This window comes from Rhincodon typus, chromosome 8 (genome assembly GCF_021869965.1).
Source record: "Rhincodon typus isolate 14 chromosome 8, sRhiTyp1.1, whole genome shotgun sequence".
In the NCBI taxonomy this organism is placed as follows: Eukaryota; Metazoa; Chordata; class Chondrichthyes; order Orectolobiformes; family Rhincodontidae; genus Rhincodon; species Rhincodon typus.
This window is the reverse complement of record NC_063339.1, coordinates 93,855,898-93,881,325: the sequence shown is the minus strand read 5'-3', so window position 1 is coordinate 93,881,325 and position 25,428 is coordinate 93,855,898. Positions and strand designations below refer to the sequence as shown.

Below are 25,428 nucleotides of genomic sequence, written 5' to 3'. Positions count from 1 at the left end.
AAGTCCAGGACAGATTGTCAGTTATCGTCACTCCTAGGAACTTAACGCTCTCAACTTTCTCAACCACCGTTCCATTGATGTTGAAGGGAGAGGGGGGTGTTTTCCTCCTTTCTTTCTGAAGTCAATGATCAGTTCTTTAGTTTTGCCAATATTGAGAGAGAGGTTGTTCTCATTGAACCACATCACCAAACCCTCTAGCTCCTTTCGGTATGCTGACACATTGTTGTTTGATATCTGACCTACTGCGGTAGTATTGTCAGCGAACTTGCAGATGGCATTCGTTCCGAATTTGGTAACATAGTTGTGGGTGTACAGGGTGTACAGTAGGTGTCTGAGAACGCAACTTTGGGGGGGGCTCCAGTGTTGAGTGTTATCGTCAAGGAGGTACATTTGTATATCTTCTCTGATCTCCATCTGTGGGTCAGAAAGCTGAGGATCCATTTGCAGAGGCCGGAGCCACGACCTAGACTTCGGAGTTCTGAGATCAGTCTGGAGGGGATAATGGTGTTGAAGGAGGAGCTGTAGTCGATGAGTTGAGTTTGATACGGTGTCCTTGTTATAAAAATGTTCCAGGGCTAGGGAAATGGCTTCCGCTGTGGACTTGTTATGTCGGTAAGAAAATTGTACGGGCATTGAGACAGTTTAGGAGGTACAAAATACTTGTTTAGTATCTCATCCACCTCCTGTGATTCCACACATATGTGGCCTTGCTCATCTTTAAGGGGCCCTCTTCTCTCCTGAGTTACTCTTTTGTGCTTAATGCATTTGTGGAATCTTTTCAGATTGTCCTTAACCCGATTTTCAAAAGCTGTCTCATGTTCCGTTTTTGTCCCCCCTGGTTTCCCTCTAAGGTATACTCCTACTACCCTTACACTCCTCTAGGAATTTAATCAATCTCAGCTGTCTATACCTGTGTATGCTTCCTTCTTTTTCTCAACTACAGCCTCAATTCCTCTAGTCACCCAACATTCCCTTCACCTACCAGCCTTTCCCTTCACCCTGAAAGGAACATACTGTCTCTGAACTCTTGTTATCTCATTTTTGAAAGCCTCCCACTTTTCAGCCGTCCCTTTACCTACAAATTGATTCTCCTAATCAGCTTTACCAGATGCTTGCCGAATACGTTCAAAATTGGCCTTACTCCAGTTTAGTACTTTAACACTTACATCAGGTCTATCTTTTACTGTAACGATTTTAAAACTGATAGTTACTGCGTAACAGGCTCGATAGGCAGAATGGCCTCCTCCTGCTCCTCTGTAACAGGCCCGAGAGGCTGAATGTCCTCCTCCTGCTCCTCTGTAACAGGCACGAGACAGTAAATCAGGCAACAAACATTGGATGATGGTCAACTGTTAAACTGGATCTAAAGGAGGTCCTTCCCTTCTCAGTTACAGAAACACAAACATCACAATGTACTCCAGGTGTCCTCTCAGCAGCACCTCCAACAGCTGCAGTCACACTTCTCTATGTTTTGAATGATTCCCTTTGCAGAATGTGCCAACATTCCAGTTTTCCACTTTTTCCAGTGGTAATAGGCTAGTGTGGGCTGAATGGCCGCCTCCTATCCCTCTATAACAGGCACATGGGGATGGAATTGCTTCCCTGTGTTCCCGAGCAGCAGTCTCAATGTGCTGAATGATGTCTCAAGGTTATGCAAGGATTTGATAACAGGGCACTTATAACTAGGAGTAGAATCACACAAAGTCAATGGGCAGTAAATATTGTTACCCTGGTTTATGGTCGCTAAAAAAATTCCCCAGCAGTCATTTTTTTTGCAGCTGGTCTGTTACTTTATCCCTGTCTCCTTTAATAAACAGGGTGGGACATATCCAACCCTGCAGTGTTCTGTCACTACTCCCACATACAAGGAAGAAAAGTTACAAAGATTTGAACATTTATTGTCCAACGCTCAGCAACCCTCATCCATTCCATCCAGACCGAGTAAATGCTCCTTTTTATTGTGATAAAAAGTGATGTAACGGAGGAGTTAACTGAACCTGTTTGTTCAGTGACTGTGATTAATGTCGGTCTCCATGGATTCTAATCCCAGTGGAGAGTATCCGTCTTTGAGTGACAAATGGGCTCCATTCAATCTGTTATCCCAGAGTATGAGCAGGAGCATGACCTCCTGCACCAACAGGAACCAGCAGCTCCAGAGAGAGAAGGGGGGAAGAGATCAGAATCTGAGAACATTAGACTGGAATGTTCCAACAATGGATCAAAATTTGATAACAACAGATTGGAATTATCCAACTATGGACAGGACTTTATCCTTGCATGTCTGGTATCTTACTACAAATTATGATCAATTGTCGTTATCATTGCGGGTACTTCTTGTAGTTTACATTATTCGATATTTTTATTATCCTTTCCTGGCTATCATTGGTGTTCCTGGTAAGTATCACTGCCCAGTTATTATTTCTATAAAGTGTGTATAGCGGTATTGCTGTCATTTTCATTTACTCTACACACATTGCCACTGTTAATTTTTTTTAATTCATTTGTGCGATGTGGGCATCGCTGGCTGGCCAGCATTTCTTGCCCATCCCTAGTTGCTCTTGAGAAGGTGGTGGTGAGCTGTCTTTTTGAACCACTGCTGTCCTCCTGCTGTGGGTTGACCCACAATGCTATTAGGGAGGGAATTCCAGAAGTTTGACCCAGAGACAGTGAAGGAACAGTGATACATTTCCACGTCAAGATGGTGAGTGACTTGGAGAGGAACTTGGAGGTGATGGTTTTCCCATATATCTGCTGCCCTTATCCTTCTGGATGGAAGTGGTCGTGGGTTTGGAAGGTGCTGTATGAGGATCTTTGGTGCATTTCTGCAGTGCATCTTGTAGTTAGTGCACACTGCTGCTACTGAGCGTCGGTGGTGGAGGGAGTAAATGCTTATAGATATAATGCCAGTCAAGCGGGTTGCTTTGTTCTCTATGGTGTCAAGCTTCTTGAGCGTTGTTGGGGCTGCGCTCATCCAGGCAAATGGGGAGTATTCCAATACACTCCTGACTTGTGCTTTCTAATTGATGGACAGGCTTTGAGGAGTCAGGAGGTGAGTTACTCGCCACAGTATTCCCAGCTTCTGGCCTGCTCTCGTAGCCACTCCGTTAATGTGGTGAGTCCAGTTGAGTTTCTGATCAATGGTAACCCCCAGGATGTTGATAGTGAGGGTTTCAGTGATGGTAACACCATTGAATGTCAAGGGTCGGTGGTTAGATTGTCTCTTATTGGTGATGGTCATAGCCTGGCATTTGTGCGGCGTGAATGTCACTTGCCACTTGTCAGCCCAAGCCTGGATATTATCCAGATCTTGTTGCACGTGAACATGAACTGCTTCAGTATCTGAGGAGTCGCGAATAGTGCTGAACATTGTGCAATTGTCGGTGAACATCCCCAATTCTGACCTTATGATAGAGGGAAGGTCATTGATGAAGCAGCTGAAGATGGTTGGGCCTAGGACACTACCCTGAGGAACTCCTGCAGAGATGTCCTGGAGCTGGGATGATTGACCTCCCACAAGGACGACCATGTTCCTATGTGTCAGGTATGACTCCAACCACCGGAGCGTTTGCCCCCTGATACCCATTGATTCCAGTTTTGCCAGGGCTCCTTGATGCCACACTTGGTCGAATGCAGCCTTCAAAGAAAGAGCTCTCAGTCTCACCTCACTCTCAACTGCTAAGACGCTGAATTTAGATATTCACTCTACAAACCAACACTAACTGCATCAGTGAAATTGTTCATTCACTCTCTCCCTCTTAGTTTCTGGCAATTTCCCTTGCATGTCTCTATGTTGCCCAAATCAGTTTCAGTTGTGAATCGTGATTCATTGCATCACTGCACTGTTATTTAAATATTGGGAGCATGGAGGTCACTGTCTTCTGTTCTGGTTACTAACTCCATTTCCTTTCTCTGACTCCAACCCATCCCTGGCCAATATCGGAGGCTGAAACAGATGAGTCACAACAGTGGTAATCTTATTGGTCATGAGCTAATTCCTATCACTATACCCTGATCATTCCCATTTTAACTAATGAAATCCCCAGAATATGCTTCACTGGCTCATACCATTTGCTATTTGATCCTTGCGCTATGAAATACAGTCTTAATCATGCCATTAATCTGCTGCTGGCATTCCCAGCTTCAAACCTACTGAAGAACATGTGAGTCAATAATCCATGTCTCGTATCCGAACTCACACCAAAATCCCATTCACCCATCATTCCTATGTGCACTGATAAATGTTGTGTTGTGTCTGGAAATGCCCTTTTTAAAAATATTTTTCAGCACATCATCTCATCTATCCATGAAACGTCCCTCGGTCTCTCTGTCGATTACCCACACCTCTGCAAGTTGTTCATATTTAAATTGATTTCCTCCTTGCGTGTTCTCTTTCCAACAATTCTTTCATATGTAACTATCCACAACATCCCCGCCCACACACACCACACACACCACGCACACCACGCACACACACGCACGCACGCACACGGAGGCCCCTTTCACAGCATGGGCTGCAAATTTCCCCGTACTAGGAAAGTATCTAGTGCAAGTATAGCAGCAAAGTACTTTCATGCTGGGCAGGTAGTCTAGTTTGCTGGGCAACACACTCGCATGGTCTGCACAGATTTCCATGCCAGTCTATCGTCTTGTCTCAGTTTATGGTGCTTGGGCACGTCTATGAGGCAGATTCAGAATTCGATGTGATGAACTGTTTCAGCTGATCTGGCAATGTCGTCATTCTCAGAAGGCGCTGCTGAGTAGTGACTGAGGAGGATTCTGGGAGGAGTCAGCTCAGTCACCAGCAACCACTTAGCAACGATTAGAAGGGAGACAAGCTGTAGGAGAGCGGCCATTATGGGAATGGCCATTTTGAGGACAGTTATTTTGTGCCTGAAGTGCTGGTGGAGGCTGTAAGAGGAAAAATGTGATTGGAAGGCAGAGCAACCAAAGACAAAAATTAAAAAGTAGCATATCATATCAACATTCTAAAAGGGCAATAAATGACCCTGAGTCTCAATGCGAGGAACATTTATCATAAGGTAGATGAATTAACAGCACAGACAGTTATTAATGGATATGACGTAATTAGAATCACGGAGACCTGCTTCAAGGGTGACCAAGGATGGGAACTCAAGTTTTAATTTTCAGGAAAGATAGACGGAAAAGAAAGAGAGGTTGGGTTGTGTTGCTGGTTAAGCAGGAGATTAACACAATAGTGAAGGAGGGCATTAGCCTGGAGATTGGAACCTGTATGGGTGGATCTGCAGAACATCAAAGGTAAAAAGACGTTAGTGGGATTTGTGTACAGACCACCAAACAGTAGTTGTGAGGTTGGGGACTGTATCAAACAGGAAATTAGAGATGCATGCAGTAAGGGCACAACTATCATTATGGATGATTTCAATCTGCAGATTGATTGGGCTAACCAAACTGGTAGCAATACGATGGAGGAGGATTTTCTGGAATATATGAGGGATGGTTTCCTCCACCAAAATGTCGAGGAACCAACTAGAGAGCAGGTCATCCTAGACTAAGTATTGTGTAATGAGAGAGGACTAATTAGCAACCTTGCGTTGCGAGATCCTTTGAGGAAGAATAACCATAATATGACAGAATTCTTCTTCAGGATGGAGAGTGTGTGACGATGTTGTCACTTGAAGAGATTATTTTGTCCTGTCTCTTTATTTTGAAGAGAGGTCATAAGGTAGAGGTGCCGAACTAGATGCTATAGACATCTTGGGTGAACAGCTTGGGAGTCCTTTGGTTTTTTAAAAGCCTGAATTGATGTGGCCACCTCTCACAGATCCAGATTGCTGCGTTACCGTTTTTTTTTTCAGTAGCATCAGAAGATACTGGGGTCTCAAAAGAGTTGGTGTTTTGGTGAAGTTCTCTTGGCTGCTTTTCTCTCTGAATTTTCACTTGACTTTTATTTTCCTCCTGGTTTGGAGAATCGCAAGTGAGAATCTGTGTCTGAATTTTCCTTTTTGCCAAGGGGTCTATTTATGAGATTTTACTCTATTGGAACAGCTAATTATTAATAGGTACTATACCTACTATTCAGTTAAGTTATTCTCAATTCCTCTTTCTTTGTTTGTATTTTGTTTACAGTGTTTAAATATATTGTGCTTTGAGTAACATCGAGTAGCTTGAACAGTCGTATGGCATCTGAGACATTTTAAATTTGCCTTTAAAAATAAGAGAAAGTTATGATCTAGTCTACATACTTAAATTTTTGGGGGGATTTCTGATATGGTCCATAACAAGTGACACAGTTAAGTCTGAGAAGAGGGTCATGAACTTAAAGCTAACTTGAGAGTATGTCGCATGCATCGAATGGGATGAGTTGGCCAAAGGTACTTAAGGGGTTGATGGGAGATAGGCAATGGCAGACATGTGAAGAACACATGAATGAAGTTCAACAATTGTACATCCCTGTCTGGCGTAAGAGTAAAACAGGGAAGGTGGCTCAACCATGGTTATCACGGGAGATCTGGAATAGTGTTGAAGCCAAAGAGGAGACATATGCTGATGTGGTTGTTTCGCTCATGAAGCTGGTTCGTTATTCCGCAGAAATACCCTGGTGGGTATCATCATCGGTGCAGCCTCAGATGAAGCGCTGTTGTGTTTTCCCGCCTGGTATTTAAACTGTGGTGTCTGTTGATTTGGATTACCTGACTTCCGGTTTTCCTTCGTAGTGGACTGTTTATGGGGTCGCGTTCTATGTGTTTGTTAGTGGCTTTCTTCGTGGAGTACGAGGCTTCTAGGAATTTCCGTGCCTGTCTCTGCTTTGCTTGTCCCAGGATCTTGGTGTTGTCCGGGCTCCACAGATACAACAGAGAAATTACGCAGCAAAAATCTTTATTCCTGGAAGCTACCAATCAGGACTGGACAACAGACATGGAACAAGCCATCAACATCAGCCAACAGACCACAAGGGCCAAGAAAAGACAGACCCTTCAGGACAAGCTAGCCACACTTACCCACCAAAACAACAATAACAGAGCAGACATCTGGATAAGAAACCTCTCTGACAGGAAACTGACAGACACAGAAAAAGCCGTTCTCAACCGAGGACTTAACTATAACTGCAGAGATGCCAACAAAACGGAATTCCTAGCCACACTGGAATCACACTGAGGACCAACAATATCAATGAAGAAACACAACAAACCATAAGACAGACAGTAATCCCGACACTGACCAGAAGGAGCGAACTCAACACCCTCAACTCATTGGAAAGGCAAACCCTGGAACGACTGAAGAAGGACAAGATCATCACAATATTACTCGCAGACAAAGGGCGCATGACAGTAATACTCAATAAAAGGGACTACCTCTCCAAGGTACAGGCACTGCCAGCCGATGAGAACACATACCGGCCAGTACAGACAGACCCGACACCGCAACTAGGCAACAAAATCCTCTACACGCTAAAAAGACTCAAACAGACAGGGCATATCAACAAAACAGACTTCTTAAGAATGAAACCCGAAGGAACCAACACACCCCGATTCTACGACCTCCCGGAAGTACCCAAACCGGAAGTACCCCACAGACCCATAGTCCCCCTACCAGGCACGCCATCTCACAGATTAGCCACGGAAGTACAAAGGAGACTAAGGCACCTGGTCAACAATTCACCCCAGTCAATCCACTCAGCCCAAGAATTCCTCAATTCCATCAAAGGCAGAAGGATAGATGACGAGGAGACCATGATATTAGTTGATGTCACTGCCCTATTCACATCAATAGACATCCCACTAGCAAGGGAAACAATGACAGCACTACGAGCAAAAGAACAAGACCCTAGTAAAACCATCTCCACAGACAACATACTAAAACTACTTGACCTTTGCCTCGTCACCCACTTCACTTTCAACGGCCAAACATACGAACAGATCAACGGGACACCCATGGGATCACCTATCTCCGGACTTATAGCCGAGGAAGTGATGCAAAGACTGGAACGGACTGCCTTTCCGCTAATCCAACCTAAACTATGGATACACTACGTGGACGACACCTTTGTCCTCATTAAACGAACCAAAATAGAGGAAACACACAAACTAATAAACAACACCCTCACCGGAATCAAATTCACCAGAGAGGAGGAGAAGAACAAACGTCTCCCCTTCCGGGCCGTCATGGTAGAGGGCAAGACAAATGGGGAACTCCAAATGAAAGTACACAGAAAAGCCACACACACTGACCAGGTACTGAACTTCAACAGTAACCATCCTAACACACACAAACGAAGCTGCTTGCGAACACTATTTAAACGGGCAACAACACACTGCAGCAACACAGAACTACGCCGAAAAGAAGAAGAATACCTCTTCCAGGTTTTCAATGAAAATGGATATCCAAAAAACTGGGTCAGAAGATGTCTACACGAACAACACTAGGAAGATACTACATGCCGCGACACACTCATCACGCTACCTTACATCAGGAACACATCGGAACTAACCACAAGACTCCTACGACCACTGGGCATCAGAGTGGCACACAAACCCACATCAAACCTACGACAACTGCTCACCCGAACCAAAGACCCATCTTCCCACAATGGACAGGACCAATGTCATCTATAATATTCCCTGCAGAGACTGTGACAAACACTACATCGGACAAATAGGAAGGAAATTAACAACAAGGGTACACGAACACCAATTGGCTACAAAAAGACACAACCAATACTCACTCATCTCTATCCTCATGGATAAGGAAAACCACCAGTTCGACTGGGACAAGCAAAGCAGAGACAGGCACGGGGATTCCTAGAAGTCTGGTAGTCCAGGAAGAAAGCCATTAACAAACACATCGAACTCGACTCCATATACACTCCACTACGAAGGAAAACCGGAAGTGAGGTAATCCAGCTCAACGGACTCCAGAGTTTAGAAACCAGGCGGAAAAATACAATGGCGCTTCATCGGAGGCTGCACTGATGATGTTACCCAGAAAGGTAGTGAAACGTCTGTGGAACAGCGAACCAGCTCGGTGAGCCAACCAACTACAATTATTGATTACCTTTCAAAATTCTTTAGATTATGGAACTTCTGCTTCCTACAGACTGGAAAGTAGCAGTTCTAACTCTAAAAACAGGAGTGGGAAGGAAAACAAAAATAAAAACACTAAATATTGGACAACTTGATGTCAGTTATGAGGAAAATATTGGAATATTTTATCACGATTGTTTGAAACTGGACACTTGGGGAATCATGAAATGACTTTGCAAAGTCAACTTAGATGCAGGAAAGGGAAGTCATATTTGATAAACCTGTGGAGTTTGTGTAAATTGAGGCATCCACAAGTTTCACATGTGTGTCCTAATTATCCCCATAAACCCCTGACATTGCTGCTTCACCGCCATCCCTGCTCAGCTTCCTTTCCAATTAACTCTGGCCAGTTCCTCCCTGATGTCTTTGTACTTACATTACTCAATTATAATCGTGTCGCATCAAAGTGAGCAATAGTTGCAAACTGAAAGAGGGAGTTTTGAGCGAGGACATGGAGAACGATTAGAGGATTTATTAACTAGATATATTTACTATATGGATGAGAGAGAGAGAAAGGGAATATGGAAGAGGAGATGTAAAATTAGAGTAAACTAGATTATCGACAGATGTCGACGTACTTCCCTGTATGTTTTGGCGATTCCTGTGTGTTGTGGTACTTTGTACAGTATATGTGTGACTGAGTAATATGTATATAATAATTGAGGCATCCACAAATAAGAACCAGTGGGAGTGGTGTATTTGAATTTACAGAATACTTTTAATATGGTTGCACAGAGGTGAGTGAATATTGTTGGAATCCAGAGATAAGGGGGAATATAGTACACAGATTGAGAATTGTTTAGTTGAGACATTACAGAGAGTAGCATCCTTTTCCGGATTGAATGCAATTGCTCATGTGGTATCACATGTATCAGTGTTTGGATCGCAGCAATATGAAAGGCATACAACCAATTTGGATGTGGCCAGCAATAGCATACATCTCATTTTGCATTGGTTAAATGGTGCAAAGTTGGGAAGTGTTGTTCTTCAAAAGGATCTGCATGTCCTTGATCATGAGTCAGCAATAATAGTACATAAAGGGGTGTCACTAATGAGGGCAGTAAATGGTATGTTCTCCTTCATTGTAAGATGATTCAAGTACATGAGTAAAGTCAGCTTTCTGCACTTGTACAGCCTTGATGGGAGAGTATTTAGGGGCAATGAGTACAGATTTGATCTCCTTGTAAGGGATGATCTCCTTGCCGCAGACACTGTACAAACAAATATCACCAGTCTAATCCCCGAGATGATGGTAGCGTGAGGAGAGAGTGAAGAAACTGAATGTTTAATCTGCAGCTTTCTGAGACAACAGGAGATGATTGCATTAAAATTTGAATGTTAGTGGCGATCACTTATGCTCAAAAAAATTATTAGCACAATAAATTCCATATTTTACCAAGGATATGGCATTCCTAATCGTTTATGTGCCTCTGCAGAACCAAATGTCGATTGAAAAAGAGGTACAGACTCTGAATGAGCTCTCCCCACATTAATGTGTAACCCTGCACTGAACGTCATGTCGTTCACAATCCCGACAGCAGCCATAATACCTTCCTTCTGTAACTAGCCATTCCCACCAGATTCTAATCTCTGTTGAGAACACAAGTCTGTCTTCTCTGAAGATGCTCCTTGAGATTCTGCGCAAAACTTAATCTTCCATCTTTACTGCGAGGAAACAGCATTAAACTACCACGTGTGTACTATGAGCAAATGAGGCACGAGGAACAATGTAGAGCAGACTATCTGTGCAGCCCCTGCTCCATTATTTTGACATGTTTGGAGCATGTGTTTTTGTGTAAGTGACTCGAGGGGCTGAAGAGCCTTCTCCAGTTCGTACATAAGTGACTCAAGAGGCTGAACATCTTCCTCGACCGGTTTGACAGGGCTAAGGGCCTGATTGAGCTTCCCCTGGTTCCTGTTTAACAGCTCGATGTGCTAACTAGTGTGACAATGCTGTAACTTTAAGAGGTTATTTTGTCGTGGTTTCTTTTAAGAGAAAGACTGAACGAGAAGTGTAAAGCTTGCTATTTAAGACCACTTGAGGAAACAGTTTTGGAGACCTTTTCTTTTAAAATGAAGCCTGAATGAGTGTGGCCAGCTCTCTCAGATTTGAATTTCTGAGTTTTGGTTTTTCAGTAGCAACAGAAGCTGTTGAGGTCTCAAAACAGAGTTGGAATTTTCATTGCATGTCTCCTGGCGCTGAATTTTCTCGGGTTGTTTTATCCCCCTCCTGGATTGGAGAACCGCATGCGAGAATCTGTGTCTGATTTTTCTTTTTTGCCAAAGGGTGTGAGTAATAGTTGCTGTAACATTATGCTGTTAAGTTTTCCAATAGACTTAGATTATTCTAAATTCCTCTTTCCTTGATTGTATCTTAACCACAGGGTTCAAATAAATTGTGTTTTGGTTAATGTCTGTCAAATATTTCACTAACTCAGCTTTGAATAAATGTAAACAGGAAGCCATCATAGACTACTGGGGAAGAAACTTCTACTCCAAAGAATTTTAGAATTTCTTCTCGTCCATCTTATCGAATCAGAAAATCATACAACACGTAAACAGGCCTTTTAGTTCAGCTCGTCTACACTGACCAGATATCTAATCTGATCGATTCCCATTCGCCAGCATTTGGTCCATAACCCTCTAAACCCTTCCGATTCATGTACCCATCCAGATTCTTTTTAAATGTATAATTGTATGCGCTTCACCACTTCTTCTGATCGCACTTTCAATACACACACCACTCCCTGTATGAAAAAAGTTGCCCCCTAATGTCTCTTCGAAATCTTTCCCCTCTCATCTGCAAATTATGCTCTTTACTTTGGACTCCCCTATCATGGGAAACAGACCTTGGCTATTCATACGATCCATGCCCCTCGTGATTTTATAAACCTCAATAATGTCACCCCTCAGCCTCTGACACTCCAGGGGAAAAAGCCTCCACCTATTCATCCTCTCCCTACAGCTCAAACCCTCCAGTGCTGGAACATTCTTGTAAATCTTTTCTACACCCTCTCAGGTTTAACAACTTCCTTCCTTTAACAGAGCCAACCGAAATGCACACAGTATTCTTAAAATGGCCTCACCAACGTCCTGTACAAGTGAAATATGCCATTCCAACTCTTACACTCAATGATCTGACTGATTAAGGCAAGCATGCCAAATGTGTTCTTCACTATCCTGACTACCTGATCCTCCACTTTCAAGGAACTATGCACCTGCAGCTCAAGGTCTCTACTCATAAACACTACCCAGGACCCTATCATTAACTGTATAAGTCCTGCCCTACTTTACCTTCCCAAATGCAAAACCTCACATTTATCTAAATTGAACTCCATCCGCCACTGCTTTAACCTATCTGATCAAAGTCTTGTTGTACTCTGAGATAATCTTCCTCACTGTCCACTACACCGCTCCTTGATGTCATTTGCAAACTTACCAACCATTGCCCTTGACATTCACATCCAAATCCTTTATGAAAATGATGAAACGCAATGAACTCAGCACTGATTCTTGTGGCACACCACTGGGTCATAGGCTTCAAGCCTGGATAACAATTCTCTCCCTTCAAGCCAATTTTTAATTCAATTGACTAGCTCCCCCTGAATACCATGTGACCTAACCTTACTAATCTGTCTACCAGTCAGAACCTTAGCGAATGCCTTGTTGAAGTCCATAGACAACTCCTGCCACATTGCCTTCATCAATCTTCTTTATCACGTCTTCAAATTACTCAATCAAATTATTGAGACATGATTTCCATTTCACAAAGCCATACTGGATATCCCTAATCAATGCTTGCCTTTCCAAATGCATTTAAGTTCTATCCCTCAGAATCACTTCCAACAACTTATCCATCACTGATGTTAGGCTCATTGGTCTATAGTTCCTTGGATTGGCGGGTCACTGTTCCCTTTTCTAGTCCCACTCCTCCAATGGTCACAAGAAATTTTAAATGTAACCAAGTTGGTGATGTGGCTGATGATATAGGTCTCAGGCTGGGTCAGGATTAGTGTTAGGAACAAGTTTGGCAGTTTTCTTTTATCTGTTAAAATAACAGGTTTATGACCAAAACAAAGTTACTCAAATTGTGATGGAAATATGAATGAAAAACAGTTTGGATGTTGCAATATGTACATGGATATTTTCTATTTCTAAAAATGCTGACACACACACAAATACAAACACACACACACACACACACACAGGTGCACACATACACACACTTACGTTTAATGACAACCTGAAAAACAAAATCCCTGCTGCATTCACTTGAACGATCTTTGTCCGCATAATCATTGAACTCATGATGAAAGGAAAATTGAGACTTTGTCCCGAATGTTATTCTGTTTCTGAGGTTATGCTGCTCAGACAAATTGCTGGCAATGGGATTACTTCCTGGAACAGCTAGATTTGGCTGAATTCCCTTTGCTTCAGGCATTGGGAGATTCCAATGAATCCTTGTTAGGAATCTTCCATGAGTGGTAACGATGACTGATGGGTGTTCAGCTCTCATACGTTGCTGTGATGAGGAACAAGGAAAGAGAGAAGGAGCAATAGGCCATTGTTTTTCAGGCAGTTTACATTTTTTCCTTCTCTGAGTTGAATCAAACAATAATGTTATCACACCCCCAAAATGGGCCACGTGAGGTCTCCTTGAACATTGTCCGAAATGTATAATTCCATCACATTCCCTGTTCCATGTAGGTGCGTCATTGCTGTTGTGGGACATAGAGCCATTTCTTTAGCAACAAATGGCTCCACTTGATTGGAAGATATGTTTATACATGCTTGTGTAATTTAAAAATAAAATGTTTCATGTCTTCACAATATCTGTTTTAAAATGAATATGTCTTATTCTTAAACAAATGCAGAAATTACTTGGAAAGCTCAGCAGATCTGGCAGCATCTGCGAAGACGAATCAGAATTAATGTTTCAGGTTCAGGGAACCTTCCTCAGAACTTTTTAAAATATTCCCCAGTTATATTCTCCCATAAAAGAGGAAATATCCATCAGGGATTCACCAGCTACACTCTCTGCAAGATCTTATGTGGTCAATAAGAACATCTCTCATTCTCAGGCTTAAACTGTTAATCGTCCATAACATAACGCCTTCATCCCAGGAGTGAGTGAAGAGAAACATCTTTGAAAAGTTTTGAAGGCAATTGCTTTTTGTTTTCCAGTTCAGGGCTTCATAGCTACACTCAGTGCATCAGATGTGGTCTCAGCAATGCCCTGTACAGATGCAGTAAAACATCCCTGAGATCATACCTGACACTCTTTGCAAGAAACAACATTATTCCATTTACTTTCCAACTCACTTGCTGCATCTTCAGACTAACTTTCTCAGATTCATGTACGAGGACACACAAATCCCTCTGTAGCACTGAGCTCTACATTTTCTCTCCAGCCATATAATTAACTGTTGTTTTATTCTTTCCGCACAAAAAAAAACTTCCCATAACCCACATTGTACTGTTTTATTTTCTTTGCTGAAGGTTTGCTCGCTGACATCCCCTGTCTATACCCCGGTATAGATGATCTGCCTCCACTTGACATCTTATTGGATGGCTGTCCTAGTGTACTGACAAATTAAGCTCCAATCCAATCAGCCCTTCATCCAAATCATTAATCTAGATCATAAATTGTTAATGACCTCACACTGGTCCCTGAGGAATTCCGTTAGGTACAGCTTTCCAATGTAAAAGTAAGTGGTTATTTCTACTCTGTATTTAATTTGAGCGAACCAGGGCTCCCTTTTCCTGTGTAGCAGCCTAGAAAGGTCGTATGGCCTCCTCCTGTGGTGTGTAGTTGGTTGTCGAGGTGTTTCTGAGCTCCACAATTCACCATTAGGGCCATTTGTTGTCAGATCATCAGGCAGAGGTAGAACTGTCAATGATCCTGATGCTTGAGAGATTAAAAGACAAGTACAGAATATAGACTAACACTTGAGTAGAACGCTGCATGGTCAAAAATGTTGTCTTTCAGATGCAGCAATAAATCTTGTCTGCCCGCTCTATGTGGTGCTCAATTTTCCCTGGACACGTATCGAGGAGGAGGGGAAATTTCCTGTTAGCCTGGTTTACTTTTGTCCCTTTAACAGCACCACCAATACAGATAATCTTAATGATTAATGTCATTTTTGGCTGTGGGCGCTGTGAGGAAAAATTGCTGCAGTCGCTACACGATGAAATAAACAATTGTCATTGAGGGGTGACCTTGTAGAGGTTTATAAAATCATGGTAAATCAGGGTAAAGAGTCATGGTCTTTTCGCCGTGGTGGGGGAGTCCTAAACGAGAGGGCATAGGTGAAGGTGAGAGGGGAAAGATTTATAAGCGACTTAAAGGGAAACATTTTCATGCAGAGAGTGGTGCGTATATGGAATGAGCTGCCAGAGGAAGTGGTGGAGGCTGGTACGATTACAACATTTAAAAGGCATCTGGATGGGTATATGAATAGGAAGGGTTGAGAGGGGTATGGACCAAATGGGACTAGATTCATTCAGGATAGCTGAACAGCATGGATGAGTTGGACCAAATGCTCTGTTTCCATGCTGTATATCTCTACGAATCTATGACTGAATATTTCATTCTATTCCTATGTAACTCCTTCGAGGGGCAGAATGGTCTCCTTCTACATGTCATGATTCTGACTGGCTGAATGGGTCTTCCTTTACCTCTGTAACATCCTCGAAGGATGGAGTGAGATAACAACACATCAGATAGGACCTGCAGGTGGCCATTTGGACCCTCGAGCCTGCTGCTCAATTTAGAAAGATCATGGCTGATCTGTTTTTGGCTGAACACCACTTTCCTGTTTATTCCCAATAAATATTGACTCTTCTGATCATCAAAGGTCAGTTGAGGTCAGCACTGAATATCTTCAATAACCGAGTCTTCAATGTTCCCTGGGGATGACAACACTACAAAAAGCACAATATTATAGAGAAAGCAATATCCTTATCTCAATCTTAATTAGGAGACTCCTTAAAGGGTGTTAACCTCACAGCAAGTCACCTCCTCTTTGAAGAGCACAACAAATAGGAGCAGATGTGAACATTCAGCCCCTCAAACCTATCCCACGTTCCCATTGACTCTGTTCAGTAAAGTATTTATCAATCTCAGCCTCCACTGCTCTCGTTGGAAAATATTCCTGATACCTTAAGACCGTAGAGCATAAGAAATTGGAGCAGTCTGCTCTGCTGCTCGATCATGCCTGACATGTTTCTCAACACAATTCTACTGCCTTCTCAACGTAACACTTGATCCCCTTATTAATCAAAACTTATCTATCCCTGTCTCAAAGACACAACTGTGTCTCTGTCCCTATATGCCTGCGTGTGTGTATTTCTGTGTATTTCTGCTTAATGGCAGTAGACAGGGTGGTTGTGGAGGTTTCTCAGACTGGATGCTTATGACCAGCGGGCAAACACAGGGATCGGTGCTGGATCTACATTTGTTTGTCATTTATGAAAATGATTTAGTTTTGAATTATAGAAGGCACAATCGGCAAGTTTGCGGATGACACCAAGATTGGTTTTATAGTGGCCAGGGAAGAAGGTTATCTAAGATTACAAAGAGATCTGGATCAATTGGATGAATGAATCATAAAGGTGTACAGCATGGAAACAAATCATTCAGTCCAACTTGTCCATGTCGACCAGATATCCCAAATTAATCTAGTCCTATTTACCAGCATTTGGCCCATATCCCTCTAAACTCTTTATATTTATATACCTACCCAGATGCCTTTTAAATGTTATTTTTACCTGTCTCCACTACTTCTTCTGGCGCTTTGTTCCATATATGTATCATCCTCCGCATGGAAAAGTTGCCTCTTAGGTCCTTTTTAAGTTTTTCCCCTCTCACCTTAAACCTATGCTTTCTAATTTTGGACTCCCCTACTCTGGGAAAAGGATCTTGACTATTCACCCTGTCCATGCCTTTATGATTTTACAAACATCTATAAGTTGCAAATTCTACTCCAGTCAACACGAATGGCTATGCTTTCTGTCATTCCATGCCTAAATCCTGAAATTCAAAACTGATGCCGCTTCCTTCTCGATCAAGTCAAAATTCTAAAACAATTTTAATCAACTTGTTCAGATATATTATGAAACAGTTCTGTGAGATTTGAATCTACACCTTTGGGCCCAAAGGTCGGGACACTACCACCACTCTGCAATAACCCCTGAATCTGCAACATGATTCTCCTGTGTGTTTGCTCATCAACCTGTTCTGATATGCTGTCATACGCCTCTGCAACAGGCAGGACTTGAATCCAGAACTTCTGTTCCAGAGCTGGGGACATTACCACAGGTTCAGAGGTGGGAATCAAATCCAGTGCTCTGCCTCAGGGACATGGGTGCTACACACTGCACAAGACCTAAACCATGCCCAGATATTGGGTCACGTTTTAAGTGCCAGCATTCAGCTAAGTTTGGATTTCTTAAATTCTGGTTAATTTTACTGATTTACACAGGGAACATTTTTTATTGATAAACAAATTCAAGGTATTTGCATCAACTATAGGATGTTGAGTGCATATGTTCTGCCATCGAGATAAACTATTGACATCTTTAATTGCTTGGCTATGATTTCCAGTTTAATGACTACTATCTGTCGAATGCTATATTAGGGAAAGAGGTCCTGCAGACATACTCTGCACGATGAAGGATCTCGAATAGATATTATTACTGAACACCAGAGACAACTAAGGAGCATAATTTCCGGACCCAAAAGACCGTATTGCATATCACTATTTCTCGCCTCTGACGTGTGACTGCCCTCTCCCTAAAACCATTAAATGTTACAAGGCAATAAATTATATCGCAGCGTCTCCTCACCACTGGCTAGTCTGCTATCCACACCCCTCCTCCTCCTGCCCGCACAAGGCAAACCAAGTTCAGGGTCTTTGGGAAAATAAAGCTTGGAGTTTGGAGGCCTTCTGGAGAGAGGAGGGTCATTCAAAACATGAAGGGATAGTGTGGTGGATGGGAATATCACTCACTGGGCTGTGGTGTGGCAGATGGTGTTTAATTTGGATAAATGCAAGGTATTGCATTTTGGTGAAACAAATGAGGGCAGGACTTATACAATTAAAAGTAGGACCTTTGGTAGCTTATTAGAACAGAGACACAAATAGACAGGGTGGTTAAGAAGGCATTTAGTACGCTGCCTTCATTGCTCAGACCTTTGAGTTTATGAGTCCAGACGTCATGTTGAGATTGCACAGGACATTGGTGAAGCCTCTTCTGGAGTACTGTAACCAGTTCTGGTCGCACTGGTATATGAACAATGACATTAAGCAGGAGAGGCTTCAGAAGTCATTTCCGAAGATGTTGCTGGGAATGGATAGTTTGAGGTATAAGGAGAGGCTGGATAGGTTGGCACTTTTTCAGTGGAGCGTTGGAGATTGAGGGATGGCTTTATAGAGGCTTATAAAATCATGAGGGGTCAGATAAGTTGAATGACAGATGTATTTCCCTGGGGTGAAAGATTTCAAGTTTAGGAGAGTGTTTTTTTTTAAGTTTAGAGGAGTAAAGATTTTAAAAAGACATGAGGGTAATTATTTTCAACAGAGAGTCGTTTGTGTGTGGAATGAACTTCCAGAGAAAGTGGTGGGAGTGGATGCAGTTACAACTTTTAAAAGAAATTTAGATAAGTACATAAATAAGAAATCAGTTTGGATGTGTTGTGAGTTCCCGCCCGACCAGTGCTGATGGTTCTCATCCTCTGCAACTGCCTGTGCAGTGGCGTGTGGAGACCAGCAGAGGGTGACATTGCAACACTTCAAACACCACAGAGACACACACAAATACACTAATACTTACACAGATAAGGGGAGCCTATCAGGATTTCACTTGCTCTGTGTTTTGTCAATATTTCATTCACTCCGCCCGGTGTGTGTCAGGATTTCTGTTGCTCCATTGACAGCATTTCATTTTTGACTCACTTTGTAAGAGTATATCAGTATTTGCCCGCTGCAGTGAGTGTGACAGTATTTCAGTTGTTCCATGGGGACTGTGACTCGATGACAATTTCAATGCTGTATTATTGAAGATGTCGAGGCAAGTGGGAAGACTAGTAACTATCATAGATTAGCTTCAGTATCTGAGCTGTTTACAGGAGGAGGTGTAGGAGGGAGACTCTGTGCCGTCTTCCTGGGAGCTGGTGAAGACAATGTGTTTGAGCCGACCCTCCTGCCCACTGAGACCGTGCGGATTGCATTCGTACCGGCTCGACATAAAAAGGAGATGGCATCAGGGCCACAGCTTCTAAGCTATGCCAGGTGGAAATGGAACTGACAGTGGATTTAAAGTGAGAATTACCTTTCACTGAGCATTGCTCCTTACTCGGTTGGTGGGACATGGATGTTTTGGAATCTCCACACACGTCGTCCCGTTTCTGTCCGGCTCGTACCAGGGTCCTCTCCGCATAGTTTGGGGAGGTGGGTGAGGGAAATAATGTCGGACACTCCACCGCCCTTTCTGTCCTATTCCAGGCTGTTTCTCCTGGAATGAGAGAAACGGAGGGAGGGAATGAGGGTGAAAGTGGGTGGTCCTGCTGTTAGTGATGGTATAGGTGGGGGGGGGAAATGGTGAGGTGGCTGGAGTGAGCCAGTCAACAGTGTTAAATCCATGCAGTGTTTTCAGTCTAGGGGAGTAGCGGATGCGCGAGAGAAAGGGAGACAGAGAGACAGAGAGAGAGGGAGCAGAGAGAATACAGTGATACTTATCCTGGCAGAGTGGGGAAGGTTACTGATGCCTGTCCTTTATTGCTGGACATTTCTTCAGACTGCAGCTACTGCACTGAGCTGGGTGGTGAGCTCAGACCATGCTCGATGGTTCTGGTGGGTTGGACTATTCTGGGAAGAGAATGGTCCTTCTCTGTACTAGCCCATCCACCAGGACCTCCATGCCCCTTCCGACAAATTGTGGTACAATTGCCCGTTATCTGCCAGGCTCGGGGTAAACCGTGCAGGGCGGCTCCGAACTGAGAAAGGTCAACCATGTTCCCATTGGTCTTTCAAAGATGGCACCTGCGCCAGGGATAATGGAACACCCGGAGCATCCAGGCGATGGCAACTACTACCAGCCATGATGGGTGGGAGAATCAGGCTGGCATTGAATGAGAGGAATGGCATGTGCTGGTGTAGGTCGATAATGAGGGGAGTTTGATAAGATAGCATCAGAAAACTAGCTCGGCCTCCTGCAATTGAGCTAAAGACTGTGCTCACCACACTCTCAGTCACAAATGCAGAACAAATGCTTATTCAAAATTCTCCATCATCTGAACTCACAGCAATACCCTATTCACGCATCACTCCTGAAAAACTGACCCATATTGCAAGATGATATCAAAATGTCAACATGTCAGCATTCTAAAACTTGTGAACACATCCTTCCATGACACTGTCTCTCAATCTTCCCCTCTCTGTCTATATATCCAACCCCTCTCATCTGTTCGTATTTAAACTGATTCCCCACCATCTTCACAAGCTTCAAAATCTCCCGTCCCCCGACCGCATCCAAAAACCAGTCCAGCTCGTTCCCTCCTCCCTAACCTGTTCTTCCTCCCACCTATCCCCTCCTCCCACCTCAAGCCGCACCCCCATCTCCCACCTACTAACCTCATCCCGCCCCCTTGACCTGTCCGTCCTCCCTGGACTGACCTATCCCCTCCCTAACTCCCCACCTACACTCACCTTTACTGGTTCCATCCCTGCCTCTTCGACCTGCTTGTTTCCTCTCCACCTATCCTCTCCTCTATCCATCTTCTATCCGCCTCCCCCTCTCTCCCTATTTATTTCAGAACCCCCTTCCCCTCCCCCATTTCTGATGAAGGGTCTAGGCCCGAATTGTCAGCCTTTCTGCTCCTATGATGCTGCTTGGCCTGCTGTGTTCATCCAGCTCTGCACCTTGTTGTCTCGGATTCTCCAGCATCTGCAGTTCCTACTAACCCCACCATCTCTCTCTGGCAGTAATTTTCACACCCATGGCACCCCTTGTCATGGCACATTGGAAGTATGGATTTGTAAATCGATGGGAGCCGCACATCCTGTCACTTCCAGCATGGGCTGCAAGTTTCCCCAGGCTGGGCAGCGATTTAACACAGCGTTACCGAGCACTGCACTGGGGTGGTCTGTACAGATCTACACGCTGGGAGGGTAACTGCTCCGGGTTTACAGATCAGTTCAGTGGTGTTCACTTCACAGCCCCCCGTGCTGGAGAGTTATCTGGTCCGGGTTTATGGATCAATGCACTCGTATGGTCTGCACAGCTCTCCACACTGGACAGGCATCTAGTTCGGGTTGTCGATCAAGGCACTGGTGTGGTTTACACAGCTCTCCATGCTGGACTGATATCTGGTTGACTGGTGATGGCTGCAGAGTGTCCCACTCTGAACAGATTGCTGGGTTGTATTGAGCAGTACACTAGCCTCGTCTGCACAGTGCTCCATGCTGAACAAATATCTGGGTTTGTGGTGTCTGGGCTGGTTCTGTGAGGTGGATTGAGATTGAGAGATAACTGACCACTTCAGCTGATCTGGCAATGCCTTTAATTTGTGTTCGCATTTTTGTGATTAGACCCTAAACACTCTTACTCCATTAATGTTGCAGTGTGACCATACACAGTACGTCATGTTGGTGAATACCCACTGTCCTGAGAGCAGCCACAGCCTCTTCATTCAGAAGCAGGCAGCCATTCCCATCGTGTTCAGATTTCCATGTAGAAAGAAAGGACGACCTCTCGGAAGAAGGCCACTCTCTTAATACACGGTTCAATATACCCTCCTCCTCACCACTCCCCACCTCCAACCAAACACAGCAAAATATCCCGTGTGTACTGAGAGCAATGGAGCCACTGGGAACATCAGGGAGCAGACAGTCACGGAGGTGGAGAAACTCTTCCGATGTCTGAACGGGTCACAGTGAACCCTCCAGTACACGCTTTATCACTAAGCCTGGTAATTTCTCTTCATTACGAATGTTATGATGGAAATGTTTCCGTCTTTAATGGGAACTGAATATGCAGGATGTTTTGCATTCAGATTTGTTACACGAAATGAAAAGGAGGTGGGGGAGATCTCTGAATAAGGGAATATATCTGTATGAGGACCTTCCATCAAATGATGAAGGTATTGTTTTAATCTTTTTTTGTATGCAAAGTGCCAGCCAGCTGAGTTGAGTTTGGGGAGAGATTTCCACCGCGAGGCTGAGTGGATCTCACCAAAACTGATGGACAGAGGGGCCTTTGTGATGTGGGTCTTTATGACTCCATCACATTCTGTAACCGACATTCTCCGGAATGTTCTATAACCGACATTCCCCAGAACATTCTGTAACCGACATTCTCCGGAACATTCTGTAACTGACATTGTCCAGAACATTCCGTAACCGACATTCCCCGGAACATTCTATAACCGACATTATTTGTGAACGGTTGGATGTTAGTTAATTGAACAAAAGATAAGATCCCGAGGGAAAAGATCCCGTTCCAGGGAGAAGGAGACACTGTTTCAAAATCCCCTCAGGCAGTTAACGGGGTGAATACAATTTCCCTGTGTTCACAAATGACAATCGACTAGAATTTAGACGAAAAGACAGAAATTTCCAACCTCTGTTTGTCTTCAAGGAACTGGGAGAGAATCCTTCAGGACTCTGTAGTGATCGAGTGTGTGGGAATGTTCTAGAAATCATCTGTTCTTATGGATGCGCGTTTGTGTCTTTCGGGAGGGAGAGTTTCGTGTGATTTATTTCACGTTCCTTGTAAAAAAGTTGAGACATTACTATTTGTTATTTCAGCTTCATTTTTTTTTCAATAAATCAGTGATACATTTGAAAATGTCACTGAGTCCTCAATCAAACTGGTAACTTTGGCTTCAGGCTGATATATATTTTATTTGTTTTCCTTCCTCACAGTTAACGTAGTGACGATCTACGTCCTGCTTTATAAAGATTGTGGATTGTCTCCATGTGTCAGACGTTACCTGGGGGCCATGGCATTGGCGGATCTACTGGTCATTATCCTCGATCTGATATTGAGACAAATTCCCATTGTTTATGATGAACAGTTTGATTTCCTGCGGTACATTCCCGTGTGTAATATCCACGCCGTCCTGCTTTATGCAGCCACTGACTGTTCTGTCTGGTTCACTGTCACTTTCACCTTTGATCGATTTGTGGCCATTTGTTGCCAGAAGCTGAAAAGTAAATATTGCAGTGAGAAAACGGCGGCTGTGATTCTGGGAACAGTGACTGTGCTGAGTTTTTTAAAGAACATTTTCTGGTATTTTATGCTCACAGCTCACTATAAGCTGCTGTACCTCCCCTGGTTTTGTTATGCAACAATGGATGTTCTATCCTCTCGTGTCTGGGTCACAATCGAGTTCCTCCACCACATTCTAACCCCGGCTCTCCCATTTCTCCTGATTCTGCTGCTCAACGTTTTCACCGTCAGACACATTTTAGTGACCAGCACAGCCCGCAGGAGACTCCGGGCTCACACCAATGGGGACTCTCAGTGTGACACAGAAATGCAAAATCGAAAAAAATCCATCATTATACTGTTTGGGATCTCGGCCAATTTCATCCTGTTGTGGTCGACGTTAATGTTATTTTCTATTTGGTACCGGATGTGGAATATTGGGTATCAGTCTGTGAATCTAGATTGGTCTGTGCAGGAATTGGGATTCATGCTGCAGCTCCTCAGTTGCTGCACAAACACTGCGATTTATGCCGTGACCCAGACTAAGTTCAGACAGCAGCTGAAGAATGTGCTGAAACATCACCTTACCCAAATTCATCAATCAATCAAATTCACTCGTTAAACAATTCACTGAGGATATTCTCATTTCAGTTTAATATTTCAGCAATGAAGCAGCCGGTCACTAATGTAACAGACTGAGGGTGATGCTGCTTTGTCCAACCTTATTCCCCACAGGGTTACAGGAACACATTTCAATGTTCCTCTCAACTGAGGCGGCAGTGAGAAAACACACCATTCCACTGACTATATCTATAACTTCAATTTGTAAATAATAAAATGTTCATTAAAAAGTGTCAAGAAGCAGAGTGAACTATATTGTTGTTTGTCTTTGTGTTGGAGAAACTGAGCTGCAGAGAGACAGACTCGGCCCCAAGTCCTAGTCCTCAGGGAAGTGGAGTGGACCGGGGCCGAGTTCAAGAGTTGGGTTTAAATCACTGTGTTCTTGCATTCACGTCTGGGTAACCCACTCTGACCCAGCCTATGCAGAATCCATCTTTCTCTCTCGTTACCTCTCCCTCCACATCTCCCTTCCATTCTCATAATGTCCCTCTCTCTCATTTCTCCTCCATTGTTTGTGCTTTTTACAATGTCCTTCCCTCCCCATTCTCATTCACAGTCTCTCACTCCTGCACATTCTCTACCTGCCAAACTACCTGTGTTCCACTTGCCTCATACCCTGCATATCTTCCGTTGCTAGGACAACAGAGTACATTTTGGTTCACAGGCCATTAAAAGGTCAACAGATTGAGGCGTTTTCAAAAGGCCATTGTTCGGGGAACGGAGTGGGAACCGGCTCATAGCCCCTTGTTACAATACCAGAGTGGGGTTGGGTTCACAGGCCATGATTGGGCAACAGACCGGGAATGGGTTCAAAAGGCTGTTTCTAGGACAACAGAATGGGAATGCATTCACAGTCTGTTGTTCGGGGGTACAGACTAGGGATTTGTTCATAGGCTGTTGCTGGGAAAACAAAATGTGGATAGCTGAGCTGACAGGTGATGGGTGAACAGTCTATTGCTCTAAGCTCAGAACAGGGGATAGGTTCTAAGCCATTTCTAGGAGAATAGATTTGGGGTAGGTTCACAGACCGTTGCCGGGGGGAAAAATGGGTATGGGTTCACAGGCGGTTTCTAGGGGAACAGAGTGGGTATGGGTTCATAGGCCGTTGCTTGGTGTTCAGAGTGGGGATGGGTTCATCAGCCGTTGCTGGGAGAAAGGATTGGAGATGGGCTCACAGGACGTAGCAAGGAGAACAGAGTGGGGATGGGTTCACAGGCCGTTGCTAGGCGAGCAGACGGGTGATGGGTTCTAAAGGCCATTGCAAGGAGATCAGAATATGGATAGGTTAACAGGCTTTTGCACGGGAAGAGAGTTGGGGTGGTATCACAGGTCATTGCTAGGGGAACAGTGTAGGCATGGGTTCACCGGCTGTTGCAAGGGGAAAACAGTGGGCATGGGTTCACAGGCCGTGTCACGGGGAATGAAGCACAGGAAATTGATTCACGGTAGATTCACTGGATATAAATTGTCCCATTGGGAACACCCAGCATGGGTTCATGAAGGGTAGGTCATGTTTAACTAATTTGTTGGAATT

General features: G+C 43.8%; 1 protein-coding gene across 1 annotated transcript; it reads left to right on the top strand.

Moving 5' to 3' along the window:
• The first annotated feature begins 2,213 nt into the window (after positions 1-2,213).
• On the top strand, positions 2,214-23,895 carry LOC125483826 (probable G-protein coupled receptor 139). The gene is made up of 2 exons (XM_048600521.1): positions 2,214-2,394; positions 22,988-23,895. The coding sequence occupies exons 1-2, from the start codon at positions 2,214-2,216 to the stop codon at positions 23,893-23,895; spliced, it is 1,089 nt and encodes a 362-aa protein (XP_048456478.1).
• Positions 23,896-25,428: the final 1,533 nt, after the last annotated feature.

Excerpts from the sequence above, each read along its gene's own strand:
- LOC125483826 (XM_048600521.1), top strand. The coding sequence starts at position 2,214 with ATGGATCAAAATTTGATAACAACAGATTGGAATTATCCAACTATGGAC. Across the intron at positions 2,395-22,987 it reads GGCTATCATTGGTGTTCCTG|TTAACGTAGTGACGATCTAC; the intron begins GTAAGTATCACT and ends CCTTCCTCACAG.